Genomic DNA, 27,699 nt, shown 5'->3' on the forward strand with positions numbered 1-27,699 from the left:
CGAAGAGCGGTGAGCTGAATTTGAGGACGATCAGAAGCGGACCGGCCAGACCAAGGAGAAATGGAGCACGCCAGCCTAGGACAACAGCCTAGGGGAAGACACAGAATGTCACATGGATGCTGCACTGTCACCGCAGGGGCAGGTGGCTGAGGAAGCGGGACCCCGGAGGTTACACATCCCATGCCACAGAGTTGGGGCTTGCTACTGAAGTCCTCGGAAAGCTTTGGAAAGGCTTCAGAAGTAAAATCATGTGATCCGTTAATGATTAAGAAAGGTCAGTCATCCTAGCACCCGTCAAGAAGGATGAGTTAGGTAAACATGAAGAAGGTGAGACAGGACAGAGAAAGCACCTAGGAGCGTTTTCTAACTGGCCTAGTGAGAACTGAGCTGAGGCTAAAAGTGAGAATGGGTACACGGCCAGATCGAGGAGCTGCTTTACAAGGCAGCAGGTAGTGGCTGATCAGATATGGAGGCAGAAAGAAGTCTCGCTGGCTTCTGGTTTCAGTGACCAGGGGAACAACCGGCCAGGAAAGAAAATACAGGAAGAGGGGTCATTTGAGAGGAAGAGGATCCGTTCCATTTGGGGCGTGGCGATCTGGTTGTCTCGTAGGCTGTGCTCATGTCTAATTGGCAGTGAAAACCAGGTCTGGATCTCAGGAGGATGTCTGGGCCCACCTGGTTTGGAAATGACAGAGTTGGTAGTCATCAGTGTGTGCCGCTTGGTGCGAGCATAGTGAGGGGCGGGAACAGCCAGAAGAGTGGACGGGAGGAAGCCGAAGCAGAAGCCTGGGACAGCTTTACTCAGGTGCAGGCAATGGGGGAAGGCACAGTGAAGGAGGGAGAGAGCGGCCAGAGGGACAGGAGGAAAACCATGAGACCACAACCCACTCTGCCATCTCTCGAGTTCTCACAGAGTTATATGGAAGCATATGGTATACTTAGAAAACATTTAGGCTGAGGCGGGACTATAAGAAAACTGCAAAAAGTCCTGAAAGTCTTGACTGATTGCTGTAATTTTCCATGCCATCAAGAATTCCCAGAACCACCCAAGCATTTTCTAGGCAGCGTTGCATTCCTGGGGGAGGGACCGTGAAACCTTCCATCAAAGCTGTTCTTGTAGAATTGGTTGCACTGGGCTGGTTTCTCTCCTTAATCCTTTCATGGATCAGACAAATTATTTTCATTTGGTTTTGGTTTCACTCCTTTTATTGTTTATTTCTTATTATAAAAGTCATAAGTGATCATCATGGAAAAATGAAAGTAATGCAGAAGCATAGTAAAATAAAAAGTAAAATCCCTTCCAATCCTACTGCTCGGAAGTAACCATTATGAACAACTTGGTGTCTTTCAAATCTGCTTACATAGTTAAAAACTATAGTACAGATAGCATTTTGTGTTATAAAAAATGGGATAATATTTGGGGCGCCTGGGTGGCTCGTGGGTTAAGCGTCTGACTTCGGCTCAGATCATGATCTCACAGTTCATGAGTTCGCGCCCTGCATCGGGCTCTGTGCTGACAGCTCGGAGCCTGGAGCCTGCTTTGGATTCTGCGTCTACCTCTCTCTCTGCCCCTCCCCCATTCACGCTCTGTCTCTGTCTCTGAAAACTGAGTAAAAGTTAAAAAAAGAATTTTTTTAATGGGATAATACAATGCACAGTGTTCAACAACTAGCTTTTTTATTTATCATGGACATCTTCTGTGCCAGTACAATAGAGAGCTACTTCAGTCTTTTTAATGGCTACAGAAAACTACATAGAATAGATATAACATAATTTATTTAACCACTCCGCAGGGTGCATTTTGATTATTTACTCTCATTTATTATTGTGAATAATGTACAAAGTCTCTTTGTACCTAAGCCTTTCATACTTGTGGGGGCCTTCCAAAGAGAGATCTGTAGAGACAGCATTGCTAGGTCAAGTACATCAATATTTAAGTTTTTGATAGAAGCTGCCGAATTGCACTCCATGAACGCTGAAGGGAAAAAGTGGAAACGCGAAATAAATATTCATGTTTCGTTTTCTTTTAAAGCATCGTGTTGAATGCAGGCTTTGGGCCTCTAACATGTCTCAGCTCCCATGAGTCTCAGTACCTTCCATATTTGTTGATGCCTAAAATCAGAGCAGGAGGAGGGATGAGAAGAATGGATGAGCCACACGTTGGATACTCTGAAGGGTGGGCCTGGCTTCCATGGAGTAAAGTGGTGGGTGCACTTTTGGGACCCCAGGCGGGAGGAGGCGGCATTGACTGAATGGCCATGCTTTCCAGGGATGAGTGTGGCCCTGTGGTTGAAGCTGATGACCTAGTGGGGAAGGTGGCCCGTACACAAACAGAGAAGGACATCATATATTTCTGAGTATGATAAATGCTATGAAGAAGAATGAAGCCAGGGAAGGGGAGAGTGGCAGGTGGCAGGAAGGCTATTTCACCTGTCGTGTCAGGCACGGCCTCTCTGAAGATTATCGGTTGTGCGGACTTGAATGAACGCATGAGTGAACCGTGCTCAACGTCTTGGGGAAGCATGTTCTGGGCAGGAGGAACTCAAGCTAAAGAGCCCAGAAAGGGAGGAGGTGTGGCTTACTTGAGCATCTGCACAGCTGGCGGCCTAGTGTGGCTGGAGTGTGTGGATGGAGGGCACAATGGTGCCACGTGTGTATTAGGGTTCTCCAGAGAAACAGAACCGATCGGATATACATACCTGGACATGTAATACATTTTATAGAGACAGAGAGACCAGATATATAGAAAATATGTATATGTTGTATATAATATAACTTCTATGTTATATATAACATAATATAAATTATATAACGTGAAGTTCCGTCTTAGTTCCTTTGTAGTCAGCCTTTTGTTCTGCTCAGGCCTTTGGCAGCTTCTGTGAGACCTACTCACATTGGGGAGGGCAGTCTGCTTTACTCAAGTCTACCAATTTAAATTTCATTTCATCTAGAAACACCCAGAATAATGTTTGACCAAATGTTTGGGCACCCCGTGGCCCAGTCAAGCTGACACATAAAGTTAGCTATCATAGTGTGCCTGTGAAGTAGCCAGGGGACAGATCATCTGGGGCTGTGCTGCTCAGTATGGTGGCCAGTGGCCCATGAGCCATTGTTGAGAACTCAAATATGGCGGCCAGCTGTTGAAGTGATAACTGAATATGTTGGATTAAATCAAAGATGTTGTTACACTTAATTGCATTATACCTTTGACTTGTTAAATGTGGCCGCTAGGCAATTTTGAATGATACAAGTAGCTCATATTATATTTCTCTGGGCTTGTGCTGGTCTGTAGGGCCCCAGGGATGTGACAAGGGGTCTATAGTTCCCTATGAGTATCTTGGGTGGTGACTGGAGGGTTTCAAGATTGAGAATAACTTGTTCTGATTTAGACTTGAAGGAACTCATCTGCTCCCGTGGAAGAATAAGGTGTAGGGGAGCAGGAGTGGGAGCCGCAGATCGGGTCGGAAGCTGTAGAAGGGGAAGAAGAATTGGTGGCTTTGGGCTCTGCAGAGGCAGCAGAAGGGAGGAAAGTGGGTGCTCCTGGGATGGACTCAGAGGAGAGCCCACAAGCTTTGCTGATGGGCCAAATGGGCGCAGGGGGCAGACACAAATCAAGAGGCCGTCTACTATTGGGGCCTGAGCCCAGGGAGTGAATGATGGTGCCACCTACTGAGATGTGAAAGATGGGGCGGGGTATGTTAACTAAATGCCATGAAGCGTATTGACAGTGAGAAGAAAAAAAAAAGCAGGGAGAAATACAAGAGAGAATTCAGCTTTTAGAAGGGTTCCATCAAGGAGACTAAAGGAGTCTTTCCAAAAGCAGTAAAGCAGAGGAGATGATGATAAGTCTGTGGGTGGAAGAACAGAAGGCTGAAGAGTAAGGACAGAGAGGCGGTGAGGCAGGTCCACTCGTGCAGGGAAAGTGAGCGCCCAGTCAGACCAGGAGAGAACGAAAGATGGGGAGGGTGGATCCAAATACCTGCCTCTCCTTCCAGACTCCTGGAATGATCTCTCCCCACCATCATATATATATACACACACACGTACCCATGCATGCTCACATACATATGAATAATCTGTCATAGTGCTTTTAAAACTGTAAAGGGGAAAATTGGCATATTTGAACACGCTAAAATTAAAAATCATAGTACAATGAAATATACTATAAATAAATTTTAAAAAGCGGAAGGCTGGGAAAATATAATTTGTATGGCAGGCCAAGAAAGGATTAATATCCAGAATAAATGAAGAGTTCTCAATACATCAGTAAGAAAAAATAGGCAAAGGATTTAATTAGGTCATTTTCAAGCAAAGAAATGCACATGACCAATCGGAAAAGACGCTACGTGTCTGGCGAACATTAGGATGACTGAGACCCCGATATCAGTAGGGTGTGGGGCACGTAGAGAGAGTTGCCCTCATGCGCTGTTGGTTGGGAGTGTAAATAGTGACTCTTCGTGGAAGACGGTTGGACTGTGTCTAGCAATACAACAAACGAGCAGTCTCTTAATCCAGCAAAAGCTCTTCCTATGCGTTTTTCCTATAAAGACACTGGTACCTGTGTGCAAAGAAACAAGTAGAAGAATGCATATTGTAGCACATTAGCTATTTTAATGGCTAAAACTTGCAAACTGTCTACATGTTCATCAACAGGAGGATGGGTAAATGAATTATGGTACATTTTTGCCTATTAGTATGTGGCATTTAAAAAAGATCTATAAATACACTGATATGAGAAAGATATTTAAAAATGTGGGTAGGTAAAACGAAATTGCAATATAGGATTCATTTAGCTAACCAATATCTGTATTTGTATTTGGGTAGACAGTATTTATAAATACCTAGAAAGAGGTCTGGAAGAAGAACCACCAAATGGCCATCAGCAATTTACCTGCCGGAGAGGAGTGGCCTGTAGGCTTTGGGGAGTAGAAACTGGACGTATGCTCTGTATCTAAGGAACCATCCTCAAGATTTACTTTTTTTCCCCCCTTCAATAGGAAAACTCGCTTTTATTCTTTTTTTTTAAGAGTAAATAATTTATTTGTTTAAATTCAAGTTGGTTAACATACAATGTAGTAATGGTTTCAGGAGTAGAACCCAGTGATTCATCACTTACAACACCCAGTGCTCATCCCAACAAGTGTCCTCCTTAATGCCCATCATCCATTTGGCCAATTCTACACACCTCCCCTCCAGCAACCTTGTTTGTTCTCTGTCTTTAAGAGTCTCTTATGGTTTGCCTCCCTCTCCATTTTTATCTTGTTTTTCCTTCCCTTCCTCTATGTTCATCTGTTTTATTTCTTAAATTCCACATGAGTGAAGTCATATGATATTTGTCTTTCTCTGACTGACTTATTTTGCTTAGCACAATACACTCTAGTTCCATCCATATTGTTGCAAATGGCAAGATTTCAGTCTTTTTGATCACCGAGTAATAGTCCATTGTGTGTGTGTGTGTGTGTGTGTGTGTGTGTGTGTGTGTGTATGCCCACATGCGTATATGTGTGTGTTGTGCATATACATACACACACACATATACGCATGTGGGCATACACACACACACACACACACACACACACACCATATCACATCTTTATCCATTCATCAGTCAATGGACATTTGGGCTCTTTCCATAATCTGGCTACTGTTGATAGCACTGCTAAGAAGATTGGGGTGCTTGTGCCCCTTTGAATTAGCATTTTTGTATCCTTTGGATAAATACCTAGTAGTGCAATTGCTGAGTTGTAGGGTAGTTCTATTTTTAATATTTTGAGGACCCTCCATACTGTTTTCCAGAGTGGCTGCACCAGTTTGCATTCCCACCAACGGTGCAAAAGGGTTCCTCTTTCTCCGCATCCTCGCCAACATCTGTTGTTTCCTGAGTTGTTAATTTTAGCCGTTCTGACAGGTGAGAGGTAGTATGTAATTGTGGTTTTGATTTGTATTTCCCTGATGATGAATGACGTTGAGTCTCTTTTCATGTGTCAGTTGGCCATCTGGATGTCTTCTTTGGAAAAGTGCCTATTCATGTCTTCTACCCATTTCTTCACTGGATTATTTGTTTTGGCGTGGTGAGTTTGATAAGTTCTTTACAGATTTTAGATACTAACCCTTTAACTGACTTGTCATTTGCAAATATCTTCTCCTATTCCATTGGTTGTCGTTTAGTTTTACTGATTGTTTCCTTCACTGTGTAGAAGCTTTTTGTCTTGATGAGGTCCCAGGACTTCATTTTGCTTTCATTTCCCTTGCCTCGGAGACATGTCTAGTAAGAAGTTGCTATGGCCGAGGTTAAAGAGGTTGCTGCCTGTGTTCTCCTCTAGAATTTTGATGGTTTCCTGTCTCACATTTAGGTCTTTCATCCATTCTGAATTTATTTTTGTGTATGATGTAAGAAAGAAAGTGGTCTAGTTTCATTCATCTGCATGTTGCTGTCCAGTCCTCCCAGCACCATTTGCTAAAGAGACTGTCTTTTTTCCCATGGGATACTCTTCCTTGCTTTGTCAAAGATTAGTTGACCATACATTTGTGGGTCCATTTCTGGGTTCTCTATCCTGTTCCATTGATCTGTGTGTCTGTTGTTGTGCCAGTACCATACTATCTTGATGATTACAGCTTTGTAATACAGCTTGAAGTCCAGAATTGTGATGCCTCCAACTTTGATTTTCTTTTTCAGGATTGCTTTGGCAATTCGGGGCCTTTTATGTTCCATACAAATTTTAGAATTGTTTGGAGAGTGGAGAATGCTAGCTAGCTAGCTCTGTGGAGAATGCTGGTGTTATTTTGATAGAGACTGCATTGAATGTGTAGATTGCTTTGGATAGTATTGACATTTTAACAATATTTGTTCTATGAGCATGGAATGTTTTCCCACTTCTTTGTGTCTTCTTCAATTTCCTTCATAAGCTTTCTATAGTTTTCAGCATACGGATCTTTTACCTCTTTGTTTAGGTTTATTCCTAGGTATCTTATGGTTTGGGTGCACTTATAAATGGGATCAATTCCTTAATTTCTCTTTCTACTGCTTCATTATTGGTATATAGAAATGCAACCTATTTCTGTACATTGATTTTATATCTTGTGACTTTGCTGAATTCATCCAGCAGTATTCTGGTGGAACCTTTTGGGTTTTTCCACGTAGAGTATCATGTCATCTGTGAAGAGTGAAAGTTTGCCTTCTTTGCCAATTTGTATGCCTTTTATTTCTTCTTCTTGTCTGATTGCTGAGGCTAGGACTTCTAATACCATGTTGCAAAACTGGTGAGAGTGGATCCCTGTCATGTTCCTGATCTCAGGGGGAAAGCTCTCAGTTTTTCCTCATTGAGAATGATATTAGCTGTGGGTTCTTATATGGTCTTTATGATGTTGAGGGATGTTCCTCCTATCCCTACTTTTTGAGGGTCTTTATTTAAAAAGGATGCTATGTTTTGTCAAATGCTTTTTCTGCATCTATTGAGAGGATCATGGTTCTTATCCTTTCTTGTATTAATGTGTATCATGTTGATTGATTTGTGAATATTGAATGAGCCCTGGAGCCCCAGAATGAATCCCACTTGATCATGGTGAATAATTCTTTTAATGTACTGTTGAATTTGATTTGCTAATGTGTTATTGAGAGTTTTTGCATCCAGGTACATCAGAGATAATGGCCTGTAATTCTCCTTTATAGGTGAGGTCTTTGGTTTTGGAATCAAGGTAATGCTGGCTTCATAGATGAGTTTGGAAGCTTTCCTTCCATTCATATTTTTTGGAACAATTTGAAAAGAATAAGTGTTAACTCTTCCTTAAATGTCTGGGAAAATTCCCCCAGGAAGCTATCTGGCCCAAGACTCTTTGTTGGGAGGTTTTTGATAACTGATTCAATTTCTTTGCTGGTTATGGGCCTGTTCAAATGTTCTATTTCTTCCTGTTTCTGTTATGGTAGTTTCTGAGTTTCTAGGTATTTGTCCATTTCTCCCAGATTGCCCAGTTTGTTGGCATATATTTTTTCATAGTATTCTCTTATATCTGTTTGTATTTCTGTGGTGTTGGTTGTGACCTCTGCTTCTGTCATTTGTAATTTTATCTATTTGGGTCCTCTCTCTCTCTGTGTCTCTCACTGTGTGTGTGTGTGTGTGTGTGTGTGTGTGTGTGTGTGTGTCTGTCTGTCTGTCTGTCTCTGTCTCTCTCTCTCTCTCTTTTTTCTTTTTTTTTTCTTTTTTTTTTCTTTTTTTTTTGCTATCCCAAGCTTGCTAAAGTGGAGGCAGGTCTAGGTACATCCATGTCTGTGTTATTTCTCTAATCTGCCATCCATTGTTCTTTGACTTTCTGGTGAAGGTGAGTGTCTGTGGCCAGCACACAAGGGGAACTGCACTGTGCTCCTGGACATAATTTGAGGAGCGTGCACCTACCTGCTGTTCTTAGTTATTGCTCACGCTCAGGCTATTCCATTCTGCTGGGGCCAGCTCTGACAACAGGTTCCAGGAAGGCTCAGCTGCAGCCGCGAGAGCTAAAAGGCTCTCTAGGTCACCTCTGTGGACCAGCTGCATGGAAATTAATTAGAGGCAGACCATGTCCCCCGTGGCTCGGGTCTCGGTGATGCTGAGGTCATTAGCAGTTGTGTTCAGCTGCAGCTTCCATCTCTGTCTTCTGAAAATTTGTTTTGGCAGGAAGAGGCGGGCAGACTGAGGTGGCCGCTAGGGGCAGTACAACTTTAATTCCCAGATAGTTTGTCAGAGTCACTGGGGTGCAGTGACCTCCAGAGACAGGGGCGTTTTTCATCCCATCAGAGACAGCAGTGTGCTTCTTCCCCTGACCACCACTACTAAATTCCCTGTGCTGTAAACGAGCGTCATCCCCGAAGCACAGGGGGTGGTGACCATAGCGACAAATCACCGAAATGTTATTTTGTTCCCTTTGCGTTTCGTTAAACCTCCCTTTCGACAAACGACTGGCGTTACTGTTTGAGTTGTAACTTGCTCTTTTTGTTTTTTTCTCCTTTTAAACTCTGCTTAGGATCCAAGAAAGAAGTACAAAAAGATCAAGATGCTAATAAACCTGCTGTTTCGTCCCCTAAAAGAACAGTGGCTGCAACCACCAAGCTTCATTCACCAGGTACTTAAGAAGCGCGAAGGGTGTTCATTCAGGGAGTAGGCTTGAACTTGTCATTCATGTTGTTCAAATGTCGTTGATGAGCAGTGCTGGCCCCTGTGATACGCATGATTGTTTCGGGGCTTGACGTGCATACACCGATGTGTTCTGACTCTAGACGAAATGAACCGGCCGTTGGCATCATTTTATGTTAAAAAATGAAATGTTATCGGGCTTTGAAGAGGTAGAGTCTTCTCTGTGTAGAAGTAATTTATAATTGACAGAGACTTTGAAGATCTGACCTCAAGAGATAATAATAGCTTCTAAAAAGAGAGAGATAGAAAACCAACAGCCATCGAATACTTGCAATTTTGTCAATGAGGAAGACATTTATTTACCTTCACATATGAAGAAACGAGGTAACATCACTTGAGAGTTGAAAACCATTTATCATGGAAGTTGATATGGTAGGCATTAACCCCTTTGTAGAACAGAATGGAGTGTAACCTCACAAGATTTTCTTTAAGCACAAAAATTGTAGCAGTCATAGGAGTTACTGTTTGAGTTCTTACTGTAAACCGGGGTACCAGGTACTATCCTAACCTCTTTAAATGTATTAATTTATTTAAATGCCTGCAATGACTGTGAAACAGGCACCTATTGAACAAAGAACATTTATTAGATGCATGTGAGATGCTGTGAAATCTAGCTTTAGACTGCTTACAAAGCACACATCTAAATGTAAGAATACTAAAAGGTTAAACATGAAAGGAAATATTTATACCAAATAAATATGAAACAAAAGGAAATTTGTGGTGTTACTGTAATACTAATAAATAGGAAAACACACATTTGTAAAGCAAGCATTTTGATACATTTTGACACGTATACGCACGAGAGACCATCACCACAATCTAGATAGCAAATATAGCCAGCATCCCGGTGCGCCTTGGGAATCCTAACCCCCCAACCCCTCTACACCCCACCCCGGTCCCCGTTCTGTCCCTATATAGATGAGTTTGCATTTTCTAAAACTTTCTATAAATGGAATCATGTCGTATGCACTCTACTTTTCTCTGGCTGCTTTTACTCAGCTCGATTACTTTGAGTAAAGTTCCAGTGTGTGGATACCACGGTTGATCCATTACCTATCCATGCATCTTTGGGCTTTTCCTCCAAGGATTTGGCTCTTGTAAACAAAGCTGCTATGCATGTTGGTACAAGTCTTGGTATGGACATCTGCTTCTGATTTTCTTGGGAAGTATCTAGGAGTGGAATGCCTGAGTCATACGGTAGTTATTTGTTTAACCTTCTAAAAATGTTAAAAGGCTTTCCAAACTGTTTTTCGAGGTGGTTGTACCGTTTTATATTCCCAGTGGTAGTGTGTGCGAGAGACCCAGTTCCTTCACGTTTTTGTTTTTTTTTTTTTGGCCAATAGGTGGTATGGTCACTTTTTTAAATCATAGACACTGTAATAGGTGTATAATGGTATCTTGTGTAGATTTAAAGTTTACTTATTTATTTTGAGAGGCGGGGAGGGGCAGAGAGAGAGAGAGAGAGAGAGAGGGAGGGAGGGAGAATCCCAAGCAGTGTCTGCACTGTCAGCACAGAGCCCAGTGCAGGGCTTGATCTCACGAACCACAAGATCATAACCTGAGCCGAAATCGGGAGTCAGACTCAACTGACTGAGTTACCCAGGCACCCCGTATCTTACGTGGTTTTAATTTGCATTTCCCTAATAACGAATGATGTTATGATGTGGAGCATCTTTTTATGTTTATTTGACGTCTGTACATACTCTTTGGTAAAATATTCAAAAATTTATAATTTTTATTGGTTTTTCATCTTACTGAATTTTGAAGGGTTTTATATGTATATATGTATATGTATGCACTCCCCCCACAATCTGTGACTTATTTTGTGTTCTCCCAGAAGTGCTTTTGAAAAATACACATTCTTAAGTTTCCCGAAGTCCAATTTTTTTCTTTTATGGACTATGCTTTTGGTGTTATCTTAAAAAAATCTTTGCATCACCCTAGACCACGAAGATTTTCTCCTACATTTTCTTCTGAAAGGGTTAGAGTTCTAGGCTTTATATTTAAGCCTGTGATCCATTTGAGTTAGCTTTTGTACACTGTGTGAGGGAGGTGTGGCTTCACTTTTTTTTTTTGCAGAGTAACAGGCAACAAATTTCTACTCTGATCTTTAGGATTTATTTTACTCTGTTTATGTGGGGTTTAACTAGCTAATATCATTAGTTTAAAATCTTTCTTCTTTTTAGGGGTGCCTAGATGGCTCAGTCAGTTAGGCGTCCGACTTTGGCTCAGGTCATGATCTCACGGTTCGTGAGTTCGAGCCCCGCGTTGGGCTCTGAGTTGCCAGCTCAGAGCCTGGAGCCTGTTTCAGATTCTGTCTCCCTCTCTTTCTGCCCCTCTCCTGTTCACGCTCTCTGTCTCAAAAATAAATAAACATTAAAAAATTTTAATATAAAAAAATAAAAAATAAAATCTTTCTTTGTTTTCTAATGTATGTGTTTAGTACAATAAATCTCCCTTTATCCATTGCTTCAGTTATAGTGCACAAATTTTGATGTGCTGGGTTTCATCTTCATTGGGTTCAAACTATTTTTAAATTTCCTTTTGTGACTTCTTCTTAACGCATGATTATTTTGAAGTGTGTTTGCAGATATCTGGGACTTTCCAGATCTCTCTGATTTTACTTCTAATTTAATCCCATCGTGGTTGGAGAATATACTTTGGATTATCTGAATCCTTTTAAATGAACTGAGACGTGTTTTATGACTCACAACAAGGTCTTTCTCGCTAAATGACTCATACACACTTGAGAAAATGTCTAGTCCACCGTATCTGTGTGAAGCATTCTACAGATGTCATGGGTCAAGTTGGCTGATAGCATAATTCAAGTATTCTATATCCTTACTGATTTTCTGTCTACATGTTCTCTTCGGAATTGAGAGAAGGCTGTTGAAATCTCAGAGCATAATTGTGGACTTGTCCATTTCTCCTTTAGGTTCTATCATTATTGGCTTCCTGCATTTTGAAGCTCTGCTATTAGGTACATAAACCTTCAGGGCCATTTATCATTTTGATGAATTGCCCACTTTATTATTAGGAAATGACCCTGTTTATTCCTGGCAATATGCTTTTCCCTGAAATCCACTTTATTCAGTGTTAGTTGTCCCACTCCAGCTTTCCATTAGTTCAGCATGGTTGTACCTCCTTGCACACTTCTCCTTGTCACCTCTGTGTCTCTTTATTTTTAAGCGGGTTTCTTACAGGCAGCATGTAATTGGCTCTTGTATTTTTCTCTAATCTGAAAGCTTTGCCTTTGATGTACATTTAATGTTATGGATTTGATTGGGATTAAATCCACTATCTTCCTATTATTTCCTAGCCATCTCGCATATTGTTTTTTTGTTTTTTCCCTATTTTGCTGCCTTCTTTTGTATTAATTAATTTTTTTATTATTCCATTTGTCCCCTTCATTGATGTATTAGAGATCTGTATCTTATTGGGTTATTTTAGTGGTTGCTTTAGGGTTCCTAGTTTTTGTCTTTAACTTTTCACATTCTGCCTTGAGGCAATGTCATGTCACTTCACATATAATGCAGTTGATCCTTGAACAACATGGGTTGGAACTGTGCAGGTCCTCTTACACGCAAATTTTCTTCAGTAGATACAGTACAGTATTATATTTCCTCTTCCTTATGATTTTCTTAATGACATTTTCTTTTCTCTAGCTTACTGTATCGTAAGACTACAATGTTGGATACATACAGCACACAAACTGTGTGTTAATCAGTTGACTGTGACATCAGAAAGGCTTCTAGTCAACAGTAGGCTCTCAGTAGTTAAATTTGGGGGGGGGGGGAGTCAAAAGTTATATGTGGATTTTCAACTGCACAGGGGGCTGTTACCCCTCACCCCTGCGTTGTTCAAGGCTCAACTATGTAAGAATCTCCCAACTGTATACTTACGTCCCTCTCCTGACATGTGTGCTCCTGTATTCCAACACTTTCCTTCCACGTGTGTCCTAAACCAGCACTGCACTGTTCCTGTTGACTATCGATGCTGTTTTCTTTATAGGAGATGTAAATAAGAAAAAAGTCTTTTAGACTTATCCCTGTAGTTGTCATTCTCTCTGCAGACCCAGATTCCCAGCTGGTCCCATTGTTCTTCTACCTAAAGGATTTTCTCTGACCTTCTTGGTGGCAGAGCTTTTCTGGTGGTGGAATCTTTCTGTGTTTGTGTACCTTCATTTTTCATGGATACTTTTATTGTGTTCAGAATTCAAGTTGGCATTTTCCCCCCTCTGAAGTAGTTAAAGATGTGTTTCCACGGCTCTCCTTATCTTTGTGTCTCTGTACATAAGGCATCTTCTCTGGCTGTTTGAGAGCTGTTCTCTTCAGCACCGGTTGTGAGCAACACAATTACACTATACCTTGGTGTCCTTCCCTTCGTGGTTTTTGCGCTTGAGGTTTGCTGTGAATCTTAGATCTGTGGGTATGCAGTTTTCATACGGTTTGAAAGTGGGTTGCCTATCATTTCCTCAGACACGTTCAGGCCTGACCCCTCCTCTTCAAGGTCTACAACTGTATACACATCAGGCCACTTAAGTTGATTCACAGCTCCTGTCCAAACAGATAACATTGTTTGTTTCTTTCACTCTTTTTTTTCTGAGTGTTTCATTTTGGATAGTTTCTCTTACTGTGTGTTTGCTAATTTTCCTTTCCTTTTTCTTTCTTTCTTTTTTTTTTTTTTTTTAAATAGCACCCATTTGTTTGTTCTACTGGTCAGAGTTCTGTAGGTTAGACGTCCAGGTGTGGCTTCCGTGGGTTCTCCGTTCAAAGTATCACAAGGCTGAAATCATAGGTCAGCGGAGCTCAGTTCTTGACCGGAGGCTCTGGAAGAAAAAGCCACTTTCAAATGCATTCAGGTTGTCGGTAGAACCAGTTCACTGTAGTTATAAGACTGAGGTTCCTGTTTAGAGTCGGGGACCACTTTCAGCTCGTAGGGCCCCTGACAGCCATCAGTGTACTTTCTGTTTTATGGGTTTGCTTGTTCTGGACATTTCATATAGATGGAATCGTACAACATGTGTGTGACCTTTTGTATTGGCTTCTTTGACTTTGCATAAATGTTTTTGAGGCTCATTTGTGTTAAAGCGTGAGTCAGTATTTTATTCTTAGTTTTGGCTGAATAATATTCCATTACATGGATATATCACATTCGATAATTTACATTCATCAATTGATGGACATTTGGGTTGTATCCAGTGTTGGGGCTGCTGTGATAATGCTGCTATGAACATTCATGTTACAATCTTTCCTTATGTCATGTCTAAATCTACTCTTAATCCCATTCTGTGTATTTTTTGTCTTAAGACATTTGAGTTTCCAATCTCAAGAATTTTTATTTAGGCCTTTTTTTTTTTCTAAATCGCTTTGTTTCTACTTGACATATTCAGTCGTTCCACTCGCTTCTTGAACATATGGAATGCAGTCACAAATAACTGTTAATCATCTGCATCATTTCTTGTGGGCCTCACCTGATTGCGTTTCTCCTCCTTATGGGTTCTATGTCCCTGCTTATTTCCGTCCCTGAGAGTTTTTTTAGATGCCAGACATTGTAAATTTTTCCTTGTTGGGTAGTGGATTTTTAATTCCTATGAATATTCTTAAGCTTTGTTCTTAAATAAAACTATGTTACTTGCAAAGAGTTTAGTTATTTTGGGGCTTGGTTGTTGGCTTTGTTATGCAGGTCCCAACTAGTGATCAGTCCAGAGCTAATTTTACCGTATTACAGCCAAGACCCTTTTGGGTATACTATCCATTGCCCCCTGAATTACAAGGTTTTCCATTCTGGCTGATGGGAACAGGAACAAATTCTGAGCCTCCGTGAGCTCTGAGGAATCGTTTCCTGCAGTCATTTGGGGAATTCTTTCCCTGGTCTTGGACCCTCTCTTCCCAGGCATGCAATGATCAGAACTTGGCCAAAGACTCGAGGGGACCCTCTGCGCGTGTCCAGAGCGCTCTCTCTGTGGAGTGATGTTCTCTCTGCTAAATCTGCCTTGTGACCTCTGAGCCCTCAGCTCCCTGAACCCCCAGCTCCGTTCTCTCAACTTGGGGTAACCACCAGGCCCCACATGGGTTCCCTGACTCATGCCACAGCCTGGAAAGTCATTCCAGGAAATAGGCTGAGGCAATTATAAGGATCACCTCCTTTGATTTCTGGCTCAGGACCCCCGTACTTCATTGCCTAATGTTGATGTCTTAAAAACCATTGTCTTATATATTTGGGCTGAGTTTTTTGGGTTTGTTTTAGATCAGAAGGTAAGGCTGATCCTTCTCACTCCATCTTGGCCAAAAGTAGTTACATTTTTGAATATCAAAATTTAGCAATTGCTATAGTACTATTAAACCATGATTTTTTCACCCTTGGAGAAAGAAGTTCAGGTTTACCTTGCTACCTATACCTCATATAAATACTAAGAAATTTCCTGAAGATGAGAATATTTTTATGTCACTCTTTATTTTGTCTAGAAGAAGGGATTATAGTAACAAATTTTTATAGTTGGCTTTAGAAACCCTGATTATAACTTCTGGGGATTTTTGTTGTTGTTGTTCACTTATTTATCAATATAGAAAAGAATCCACTCCTTCCTTGGAATGGGAGATGGAAACCTCTCCTTTCTAGAGCATAGCAGGTCGGTACCCACTTTCGTAATTCGTGCTCTCACCCGTGCTCAGGACTGGCTCGAAGGAAATGTCCTACCACCCTCCTGTCATTTGTTCTTCACCTTCCCCGCCCTTAGCCACCCTCAGGCCACCAAGTGCCAGGACTGAGTCGGAAAATACTGTGTTATGTGGCAGAATTTTCTGGAATAAATTTAGATCTGCTTCAGGAACATAGAGCCTATCCAAGACCACAAAGAACTGGGCAGATGTGCTACCTAGGGGGTCCTGCTGGTGCCAGTGTGCAAGAAACAGATTTCCTTTCTGCTAGGATGTTGGCCAAACTCATGAAGTGCTTTTCCCTAAGTCAGAAGGCTATCTAAGTTGTGTCCTGTCCTTCTTATTTACAGGGATTAAGGCCATGGGCCTTCCCTGATGTTGTAAATACACAGATTCCAGTGCTGTACTGTTTATCACGTCAGTCAAGCTTCCAGCTTTAAAATTAAACCAAGCTTTTCCATCCATTAGAATCCTCTAGATAGTGAGCGGATGGCTGCGGATGAATTTTTAATATTCTCTTTCCATTTTTAAGGGCTGCATTCTCCCCAGTGCTCTGCCTTTGCACGCAAGCGGCTTGCATTCACCTTTGTGAGGATAGAAGGTGGCTGGCTTTTTCCCCTGAGCTGCCAGATGTCACTGGGATGATCACAGATTCTGTCCGGCCCTTAGGTGGCTGGAAAGAAATTGTGACTGGGGCAAGATTACGGTAATGGGAGAGTGTTCTGGATTTAGAACGTGCCCCGAACCTGTGAGATGTGTCGGGGATGCTGCGGGGTGGGCCAGCGTCCTGCTGACGTGGTAGGGGGCCCAGACAAGGAGTCCGGGCTTGAAATCCAGGCTGGGCCCCTGGACAGTGGATTGCCTCACGTCACAGACGGGGCCTCATTCCTTTGCCCTCCCCACGGGACTTTGCCTATGTCCCTCACAGAGTAGGTGCTCAGTAGAAGCTGTCAGACATCTTGGGTCCCCACAAAACATACGGCACGAAGTGTGCATGTGAAATCATCTCTGTCTGCAGGTCATGGCAAGACACTGGTCTAGGTATTTCTGTTCACAGACTTCGTATGGAAGAGTGGCCTTGGGGATAATTGGGAAGTGTCTAAGGGGCACCCCTTAAAAGACTGGTTATGGCTACTCTCTTTTCCACTTCACTTAAAGACTCCAAAACCATCAGTAAGCCTCATTTGAAAGTCTTTATTCATTAATCAGCCTCCTAGTTCAATGGAGTGGAAATCGGAAGGCTATGGTAGGAGACAGGTTTTGGGGGGAAAGAGGCCGAACACACCTAAGAGGCTCCACCTGACCGCGGAGAGAGGCCAGTGGCATATCTGCCTGCTTGGAAGCTCCGACCACCGTAGAAGCTATATATAAATACTGCAAGGAGCAGGGAAGGACGTGATAGCAAAACCTTCCAGCACCTGGAGGTGTCCTCAGGGGACATGGCATGCCCCCCCTCCCCCATTTAAAGCATTTCTCCGGCTCCTCCAAACAAACACGGGTGTAAGAGGTCAGAAGTGAGGCACCTCAGCACACCTCCTGTCAGTGCCAGGCGTGTTCTCCATGAGCAACACGTGATCGCTGCCTTCCGGAAGTTTTCCCTCATGCTCCCTTACCCCCTTACTTCCTAAGCCGATTGGTATTTTAGCTCCATTACGTGCTGGCTTTTAGAAGAAGATAGTAGAAGCAAACAAAACCCTCAGTTTGTTGGGGTTTTTTTTGTTTTTTGTTTTTTGTTTTGCGAGACAGGTGATGCTGGCTGTGTACAGTCATTTCATTTCGACATAAGCTCTCCGTCTCCAAGATGGTAGATGAGCCCGTGCGGCTGTCCTCACGCACGGTCCTGGGGACGGTGTGACACGTGGGTGGACAGGAAAGTAAGTGACAGAACAATACTTCGGGGAGCTAACTATCGACATACTTAATAGAAACTACAGCCCAAAAAACGATACTGGTTTTTGTTGGGTGCCAGATGGACAGCTGACCAAGAATCCCAAAGGAAGATTGGTTCCATAAGGTAGTTGGGCGTCTGAAAGCCGCAGATTTCACACTTGTGTGTTGATCCCAGGTGCTGATGTTCTTAGGGGAACCTCTGTCTGGGCTCAGAACATCAGTTTGGTGGTCCCATGAAACACTGGAGTGTTTTATAAAATCAACCAGCCACACGTGGGGCGCCCGGGTGGCTCAGTCAGCTGAGAGTCCGACTTCGACTCAGGTCGTGATCTCACAGTTCGTGAGTTTGAGCCCCGCATCTGGCTCTGTGCTGACAGCTCAGAGTCTGGAGCCTGCTTCGGATTCTGTGTCTCCCTCTCCCTCTGCCCCTCCCCTGCTCACTCTCTGTCTATCTGTCTCTCAAAAATAAATAAACACGAAAACAATTTTTTTCAATAAAATCACCGGCCACACCAATAAAATGGTAAACAGTCATCATGAAAAAAATCTACCCGGGGTCCTAGGCTGTGTCTTAGAGTTTAATTCAGGCAGCAGTAAAACCTCCTACGTGTTGTTAATGATTCTTTTTCTTTTGTTATCAGTACTGAGAATGTTAGGATTAAGCACATATTAAGATTGATGTGCCTACAACAAGCAAGTGACTTTCCTGGATTATTCTGTACAGCACTGTCATAAAGACAGTTTTAAGGGAGCATTAATTTCACGTTCTACTACTCCATTAAGCCATAATAGTCTAAGATATATGTGAGGTTGCATTGTGATCTCAGATGATTTCTTAAGAGGAAGATTTCATTAAAATTAGCGTGGTTACCGTTACATCAACAATCAGAAGCAGTTAGATCAGTTAACCGTCTTTCCCCCTTAAAAGATGAGGCTACTTGGGTGTTCAGTAGAGTAAGCCTGTTACCTGCTGTGTCTCATTGTAGTGGGGACTGAGGAGACGACCGTTTTCTGATTTGTCTTCTGTGTTACTCCCTGATATTTTGGAGCGGGGGGGGAGACAAAAGAACTTTTGAAATATTGAAGCTTATTCACGATTGTGTGCTCAGGGTCTGTGTCACGTTCTCTACCCGAGCAGAGGGAAGAATGTGCTCAGGGGACCCAGGCCCACTGTCCACCACCACCATGCTGGTCTGCAGCTCACCCAGGAAGCATGGGGGGTTCTGAGGAAGACACCCGCTTACCCTTGGGTCTAGACCATGATGCAGTGCCTGTCTCTGAGCCCTTCCCTGGAGCCTTGCCTTTACTCCCCGAAGCATCAACCTAATAGTTATTGTCCTGAAAGCCTCCCCCACCCTGTTCCCAGCTCCAGGTGGAGTTTCTGGTTCCTTCTTCAGTGGCCTCCCCACACATAATATTTGCCTGGATCCAGGAGCGGGATCTCGGAGGGTTTGTGGGCCAGGGGAAGAAATGAGCACTTTTTTTATACTACAGTGGAGCATAACCGCAGAGACGGGTCCATGCAGGTCAAGAGCTGTTTTGTAGTCACAAAGATCATTCTGACTGTTTGTACAGTCAAGTGAAAAAAAAAAAAAGAAGAAGAAATAGAAGAAGCAGGGCTTTGCGTTAAAAGGTGAGAGGTTCTGGTGGCTTGGACTGGACCTTTTAGCTCTGGAGGTGGCATGAGTGGTCACATGGGGGGAGTATTTGGGGGAACATTGATGCCATAGGCATTTAAAGCCAGAAAACCCTGGAGCAGAGGTCATTGACCCTGCCACCAAAGAGAGCAACCACAGTAAGGGAAAGAAGGGGCATGTAGGCATTGCTCCTGGATGCCCAATTAGAAGGTTGCCAGCTTATAACTCTGAGTTCAACCTAGATTGACTGATTTATTTCCCATGAGACATTTTCACAGAGTAATCCCTTGAAGAAAAAAAAAAAGAAAGAAAAAACCCTGCATCAGTCTCTCTAAGCAAACCTAGAAGAAATGCAGGGAGCTGGAAGGAATCTGGCAATGTTGTCTGTCATTCTTTTCCTGAGATGAAACTCTGCACTGAGAACCTCGTAAACAGAGCAAATGTTTTAAGTCCCCATCCGGTTTTTTTTTTCCTTTCAGCGCCTGAAATGACAAACCGTGAGCGGTGCCCTCTCGGCCACTTGCCCTTAATGAAATCCTTCGGCACCGAAGAGCTGTTGTCACGCTGGGGGTGGATGTTCTTCCACAAGTGACTGTTTTTCCCCCGCAGGATACCCCAAACAGAGGACAGCGGCTCCCCGAAATGGCTTTTCCCCCAAGCCGGACCTGCAGGTGCGTGAAGCCGAGCGGCAGCTGGTGCAGCGGCTGAAAGACAGGTGCCAGCAGCAGGCCAGGCAGCTGGTCCTGGTCCAGGCGGAGCTGCGGAGGGCCGTGTGCGGCTTCCAGGCCCTTGCCGTGTCTACCCAGTATTTCTCCAGAAAGGTGAGGCCACGTCTGGTGAATGTCCAGGGGCTTCTTGCTGGAGGGGAGGGCGGTAATGGTGATCGGTGTGTGTGTGTGGGTGTGGGTGTGGGTGTGGGTGGGTGGGTGGGTGTATGTGCGTTTAAGTTTGGGTCTGGGGTTAGAGATTTCGTTCGATTTTCAGAAGATCCTGCAGAGTCTCCAGCAGCAGCATCTAATGCTCTGGGAGCCAAGCTGATACTTTTTTTTTAGGTGTGAAAGAAATCAGTCTGGGAAGAGTGATTTAGTAACCTTGATTTCAAAAGGGAAAGTTATGTAAAAGAGATAGAAAATGACCTAAAGGAACATTTTGAAGGTGAGCGCTTTGAAGAGAATGGGAGATTGTTTGCATTTTAGGGATGAAATGGCCGAATTCTGAAATTTCTGCACATTTCAGATAAGAGGGAGGCAGGGCCACAGCGCTGTTCCACTTTGGCCGTTGACGGGAAAATTCGGTGTGCCAGGCCTGGGGGCATCCGGCCCGCGGAGTCACGGCCAAGCCCAGTGTTCACAGAGCAGCATGGGGTGGAGGGCGTCCTCTCTGCTCCCTTGGCCTCCCTGAAAATGCAAAAAGGGGCTGGCTTCTTCTCAGCGCATAAGTTGTCCAGAGGCTCGGGGGGCCATCCAGACACTGAGTCTGTTATTAGCCATCGTGTAGCTAAGCTTTCCCACCTCTCGGCATGGAACAGAGGTTAGAGGGAGCCTGGTATCTGTTTCAAAGCATTTGTGCTCCAGCAAGAAGTGGCCAAGCCACGTTTGGGCGGGGGGGGGGGGGGGGGGGGGGGCGGAAATGAACATTCACCTTCAAGGTTCAAACATTGAGTCTGCATTTTAAGAACCCATAGGGCATTTTGAGTTTCGTATATGGACCTTCTGGTACCTATAAATGGGAGGAAGTACAAATGCTATCTAAATGCTCTCCAGATAAGAAGATGAACTAACTAAATGCCTGGCCAATTTAAAGAAGAAAATCCAAAGAACGTGAAGTAGCCCCATGCCCACTGGTTTTGTTTGTCTTCTGCACGCAGAAGCGTGAAGGACTCCGGCTTTTGAGGATACCCTACACGACGTGCCCCTAGTGTACCAGTCTGAGCCGTCTTTTGTTGTTGGTGTTTCCTGCTTCCCTTAACGCTTTCAGCAGAAAGAGCCTATTACCAATTTGTTGGTGTAAGGAAAGACAAGAAAAACAGATGGCAGTTTTCTCAAGTTTCAGCCTCTTTGCCCACCAAAACGTTGACAACGAATGACCCATTTGTATTTCATACCTTCCTTTCTGGTCTGCTGCTCTCGATGTCAACCGTGAACCGTTCAAGTAACTGTAGACCCGACCCTGTGAGAATTAAAATTACCTCCACAGTTTTGAGGTGCCAAAGAGGCCTGACTTACCGTTGTAAATACTGAGCAGTTTCCTTATTAGAGAAAGAGTGGCATGGGTTTTTGTCGTTGTGGTTGTTCTTCAGCTAGAGGTGCGTTTTCGCACTGACTGGCAAATCTTTAATAAAGAGAGGAACACAGAGTTATTCACCGAGGTTCTGATAACATTTACGTGGTTACTGCGCCCTTCTTGGATTACCCTTCCCATCCATCATCCGGTGTCATAACAAATCTTTTTGTTCGTTTGTTTTTTCATTTTAATTCCACTGCAGTTAACATACAGTGTGATATTAGTTTCAGGTGTACAATGTAATGATTCACCTAGTCCATACATCACCAGATGCTCATCCCATAACAAATCCTTGATAAAGGTTTCCTATGGGTAGGCATGGCAACAGACGTTGATATGACATTTTGGTAATATGTGCTGTGTTTCCGATTTGGAACTCTTGGACCCCATTCATGGCATTGTGGCAGAGAAGGGAGTTAGTTCCTGTGCAGAAATTAAGGATTGGTTCCCTGGAGTTATGTATTTCTGTGCCCCCAGCATATTCCCCGTTGGCCCATGGACCAAGAGTTTTATTTGTCTGCAGCATACACATGGCTCTTAAATCAGAGACCAAAAAGGTCTAGCAGGTGATTTGTAGGCACCTCCTTCAGACCTCCCTACCACTCGAGTTGCACTCGGCGTGACATTTCAGCAAGATGGATGACAGACATGAATTTCATTTTCTTTTCAGTAAATCACAACCAGCAGCTCCAGACAGGCCTCGCAAACGACCATGGCATTTCACCTCCCACACATTGTGTGCTTTTCTGTCTTTCTGATCTCAGTTCTCTCTCCAGATAAACCCCAGAACTAAAAATGAGCATGTTTAAAAAAAAAAAAAAAGTTTGTAATTGAGCATAAGTGGCTTTCACACAGGCTACCATGTGTCCTACGTGGTTCGGACGGTTGATTGGAGAGTTTGCCAGTAATAACCAGATTAGACCAGGAGGTGTGATGTGGGGTGGGGCACCTGGGGAAATAGAAGCACGGCCATCAGGTAGTCTCCAGTGAGGGAGCCCTCTGTCACACGGTCTGGTGATCCTGAGATGCTCCGTGTCACTCTCGTGGGAAGCCAGCGCGTTGTTATGCGTGGGAATGTTCAGAGCAGATCATGCCAGCTGTGAAGCGTGTGACCCCTAGAGCCAGCGTGAAAAGGCAGTATCTCTTTTCTTGTCTGGTTAGAAGACTCTACCGTGTATCTTGGAACTTTACACATGTGTGGTTTCTACACTGGAGCATATCCACCTGCAAAGCATGGCGAGGGTACAGGGCCAGCAGGAGTCAGCCCCTCTTTGCCTCCATCTATGAACAAGACCTTGAGCAAGTAGCTGCCCCTCTCCGAGCCTTGTCACATCACCGCAAGGAGTAACATCCTAGCCCTTGCTTGGTCTCCACTAGTCCCCTCTGACCAGTCATCCTTGAGTCTTGGTTTTCTCAGTTTTAAATAGGGTTAATAATAGGGGCGCCTAGGTGACTCAGTCGGTTGAGCGTCCAGCTTCAGCTCAGGTCATGATCTCGCAGCTCATGAGTTCAAGCCCTGCGTCGGGCTCTGTACTGACAGCTCAGAGCCTGGAGGCTGCTTCAGATTCTGTGTCTCCCTCTCTCTGCCCCTTTCCCGCTCATGCTCTGTCTCTCAGAGATGAATAAACATTAAAAGCAATTTTTAAATAGGATTAATAATAGTGCTTCACAAGGTTGTTGTGAGAATGTAGTAAATTAATGGGTTAAAGTACTTCAAACAATTAGTGAAGAAAAACATTCTTTTTAAAAAAAAAAAATTTAATATTTATTTATTTTTGAGAGAGACAGAGCACGAGGCGGGGAGGGACAGAGAGAGAGGGAGACACAGAATCAGAAACAGGCTCCAGGCCCTGAGCTGTGAACACAGAGCCCAATGTGGGGCTCGATCCCGTGAACCGCGAGATCATGACCTGAGTAGAAGTTGGGCGCTTAACCAACTGAGCCACCTAGGTGCCCTGAAAAGAAAAAAAGACATTCTTTTTGAGTACGAGGAGATCTGACAAAGCCCTGCCCTCAAATATTTTACTCTCAAGCAGGATGAACGTATGAATAGACGAGGCATACAGAGTTAAAACACGGTGCAAACCACCCTTATTGCATTATATATGTACATAAAGAGTGTGGCCTGGGGTGTACTTTAAGGCTAGAAATAATTTTCTAGGCTAGGTATTCGGCTGCTGCTCCATATTTTTCCCAGAATGTGCTGATGCTGTTAAGTATGTATTGGAAGTAAGTCTCAGTGTATGGGAAGTCACCAGAAAAAAAGGAATTAGAAGCCTAGATAAGAATCTTCCATTGCTGCCCCATGCTTTACAGCTCCTGGGAGAGCAGTTGTGAAAACTGTAGCTGTGACACAGACTGAGCCCAGTGTCCAGGGATTCCAAGATGCCACATTGAGGTGTTAACATCAGCCTCTCACTTGTGCTGGTTCCAAAGAGCTCCACCCCTGTGGCAAGGCATGGTCCTCACCACAGGACAAACAGACCTGCTGAAATCTGTGGTCCCAGGCCTCCGGGTGGTGTCGAAATGAGCATGACTCTGAACTTTTTAGAGTCGAGTTGAATGATTTTTTATCTTTGTCTTGTTCCGGGGAATATTACTCTTTAGCAGCCCCTGGCGGCCAATCCGGGAAACAGTCCGGACATGGGTCCCGTATCAAGTAGCGTGCCTTGCTCTGTAGCAGCAAGTTTTATACAATTTATATCTGAGAGTGTATTTATTTTCATCTTATTTTTAGTAAGATTTATTACATTTGTTCAATATTTTTCATATTGATTTGTGTCATTTTTATCATTAGCTCTATGAATGTGATAGTACACGATGGTTTTTAATTTTTTTTAATTTTTTATTAAATAGATACAAAAGACTTGAAAATCATCACCAAACATTTGTGTACTATATAAGCCTATTAAAAATTCATAATGCATCCCCTCCTTTTTTCCTATATATATATATATATATATATACACACACACACACACACATACATGTTTATATGTGTATATATGTATCTGTATATATACATATATGTGTGTATATATAATATATATATTGCTTTTACTATTTGACCTTCTATCACAGAAAAATTTTAAAAACAAACATTGTAGAAAGTGTAGCATCCAAACACCCATCATCTATATGTAATACTTATTAACAGTTTGCTATATTTAATGAGGTTGTGGGGGGTGATAATGGCGTTCGCGGGGTCCAGAGCCGATGGCCAAGAACGAATCCTTGAAGACGTCTTTGGTGCAAAAAGGTGATTTCATTAAAGTGCGGGGACAGGACCTGTGGGCAGGAAGAGCTGCCCGGGACCAAGAGCAGAGACTGGTTATATACTATGGAGCTGGGGTAGGTCAAGTCCAGGGGAAGTTTACGGTGAGATTTTCATATGCTAAAGAAGATGCACTGGGGATACTGGAGGCCTACCTATTGTCAAGCTAAGGTGGTTTTTCCCTGTAGCAAAGCATTAGCATTAAAATGGTAGGGAGTTCCTGGAGAAACGTTTTGCTCTGCCTGACTCAAGTATTTGTCAATGGGCTGCAGGTTATAAGGAAGTTTAATTTTATCCGCCATTTCCTTCTGCCTTTGTTTCCCACATCATATTCACTCTTCTATGTTTTTGTTGTTCGTTAAGGGTACACATTTTTCAATATAGTTTATATATTGCAACTTCAACTTTTCAAGTCACTTACGTGAGTGGAAGATTTTTATCAACGCAGCCTCTCCCCATGAAGAAAATTAGACCAAAATCACACATCACAGTATTTGTAATGTGTGACTTTGTTCTAATTTTCGTGATCAGTCTGGCCACAGGCTTATTAACTTTACTAATCTTTTCAAAGAAGTAACTTGTGTCTTCATTGATTTTCTCCATTGATTGTTTTCTATTTCATCGGTATTTACTCTTATCCTTATTATTTAGGTCCTTACAATTTTTTTTGTTTAATTGGATTTTTTTGTTTTTTGAGGAGAAAGTTTTTATCATTGATTTTAACATTTTCTTCTTCCTGCTAGAAGCCATGTAGAGCTATAAATCCCCTTCAGGAATTGTATCAGCAAAACCCACAGATTTTGAGATGCTCTGTTTTAATTTTCATTCCATTAAAAACATTTCTGATTAGGGGCGCCTGGGTGGCGCAGTCGGTTAAGCGTCCGACTTCAGCCAGGTCACGATCTCGCGGTCCGTGAGTTCGAGCCCCGCGTCAGGCTCTGGGCTGATGGCTCAGAGCCTGGAGCCTGTTTCCGATTCTGTGTCTCCCTCTCTCTCTGCCCCTCCCCCGTTCATGCTCTGTCTCTCTCTGTCCCAAAAATAAATAAACGTTCAAAAAAAAGAAAATTAAAAAAAAAAAACATTTCTGATTAAAAAAAAAGAAAGTTTCTATAGAGATTTCAAAAAAGTAAAAGGCAGAACTCTTCATAGCAGTATCATTCCTGCTTATTGACCATCTCTGATGTCCTAGGCACTTTAGATATATTGTGTGTGTGTGTGTGTGTGTGTGTGTGTGTGTATAGAATAGTATATACCATATATATAATAGTATGTATAATATATTCTGTCTAAAATATATATGTAATATATTCTATGTAAAATAGAGAATATACATAATTATATGTATAGTATATGTATTTATTTATAAATAGATATTCCTGTAAGCCTCACAACAACCTTACCTGGTATAGATATTATTTTCACATGACAGTTGAAGAAACTGAGCCTAGGGAGATTGTATAGCCCTTCTAAAGACAGCATAATTAGAGACGGATGGAGCCATGATACAAAAACAGGTTAGTCCACATTCAACACCCCTGTTTTTCCACAAGATGATGCGCCACCTCTCCCTCTGCCCTCTACCCTTCAAGGTACTTTAATGTAGTTAAGGAGAAAAAATACAGAATTGGATAAAACAAAAAGTAAAACAATTGTCAAAAAGTTAACACGTGTACAGAGGTTAACAGAAAACCGTCTACGGTAATATTTAACCTGTTGCCATAAAAAAGTGGTATGTGCTCAGGTGAAAGCCCAGTTCTTTGAATGCGAACGGAATGGTCTGAGACTTGGAGGAGCCACACCGGACAGAGGCGGGATTCCGGATGAGTAAAGGGGAAGGGAGAGCATACGCACCCGTGGGAAGGGGACGCTCGAAGTCTGTTGTCTGCCAAGCAGCGTCCTCTTGCCTCTCTTTAAGCTCTTGGTATATTAACGATTTGTGGATAGAGACCTGGGCACTTGGTAGTTGTTTCTAAAAGTACAATGATCCCTCTGTAACAGATCGGAGCCTCCTCATAGTGAGGACGACCCAGATTCAACTTGCGTCAGAGCGCTTGGCTTTGTTGTTTGGTCAGAGTAGGGTGTGTGCTAAAGGAGAGGAGAGAGAAAAGACAGGGGTCGAATCGCTCTGTAAAGTAAATGCTTTCTTGATCTAGCCACTTATTGCACTCAGATTTTAAACTCAGGGATTCATCAGGATAACCGTCTGCCCTAGAGCTCCAAAAGCAGTAGAGAAGCCATCATGTCCACCAGCCCGGGGATTTTGTATTTCAGAGACTTTTCCATCGAGTGGAGCTCTCAGAGCAGGAATTACTGTAATGCCCGAAGTTCCGAAACCTCCCACAAAAGTCCACCAGAGTCGTAAGTCAAAGCCAAGCGGCAAGGGTCGTTTATTGCAGGTTCGAACCTGGTCCTCTGCGCGCTCGTCGCCGGTGACGCAAGAGGCCTCGATCAGGGTTGGTACAGCGTTTTTATAGACAGAGACAAATAGCACAGGGGAGGTTTCAAATTATGAGGGGCCTGATTAGTTGATTTTAAAGTAAGGACATTTGTTGTTCTCTGATTGGGCGTCCTTTGTCTGTCCTTTGGCGGGAAGGCTTTGTCCGTTACTTGTGGCGGGAGGAAAAAGGGGGGAGGGGGAAGGGGGGAGGGTAGGTGAGGAATGTGCTAAGCAAGCAGGTTTACAGAAGCGAGAAATGCCGGTTAGTTTATGTACAATCACTCATTCCATTACATATGAGACTACATTTAGGAAGGTTTACAACCCATTCTACTACACAGCGGGTTACATTCAG

At 43.1% G+C, this 27,699-nt stretch overlaps 1 protein-coding gene across 2 annotated transcripts in view; it reads left to right on the forward strand.

The window, feature by feature from the left end:
- MTUS2 (microtubule associated scaffold protein 2) overlaps nucleotides 1-27,699 on the forward strand; it is a 563,429-nt gene that overhangs the window by 409,336 nt on the left and 126,394 nt on the right. For both annotated transcript variants that reach the window (XM_027064621.2, XM_053212281.1), the window contains exons 6-7: nucleotides 8,995-9,093; nucleotides 19,960-20,171. In XM_027064621.2, the coding sequence (XP_026920422.2) occupies nucleotides 8,995-9,093; nucleotides 19,960-20,171 (311 nt within the window). The remainder of the gene's footprint in view (nucleotides 1-8,994; nucleotides 9,094-19,959; nucleotides 20,172-27,699) is intronic.

The sequence above is a fragment of the Acinonyx jubatus genome, chromosome A1 (assembly GCF_027475565.1).
Source record: "Acinonyx jubatus isolate Ajub_Pintada_27869175 chromosome A1, VMU_Ajub_asm_v1.0, whole genome shotgun sequence".
Taxonomy (NCBI): Eukaryota; Metazoa; Chordata; class Mammalia; order Carnivora; family Felidae; genus Acinonyx; species Acinonyx jubatus.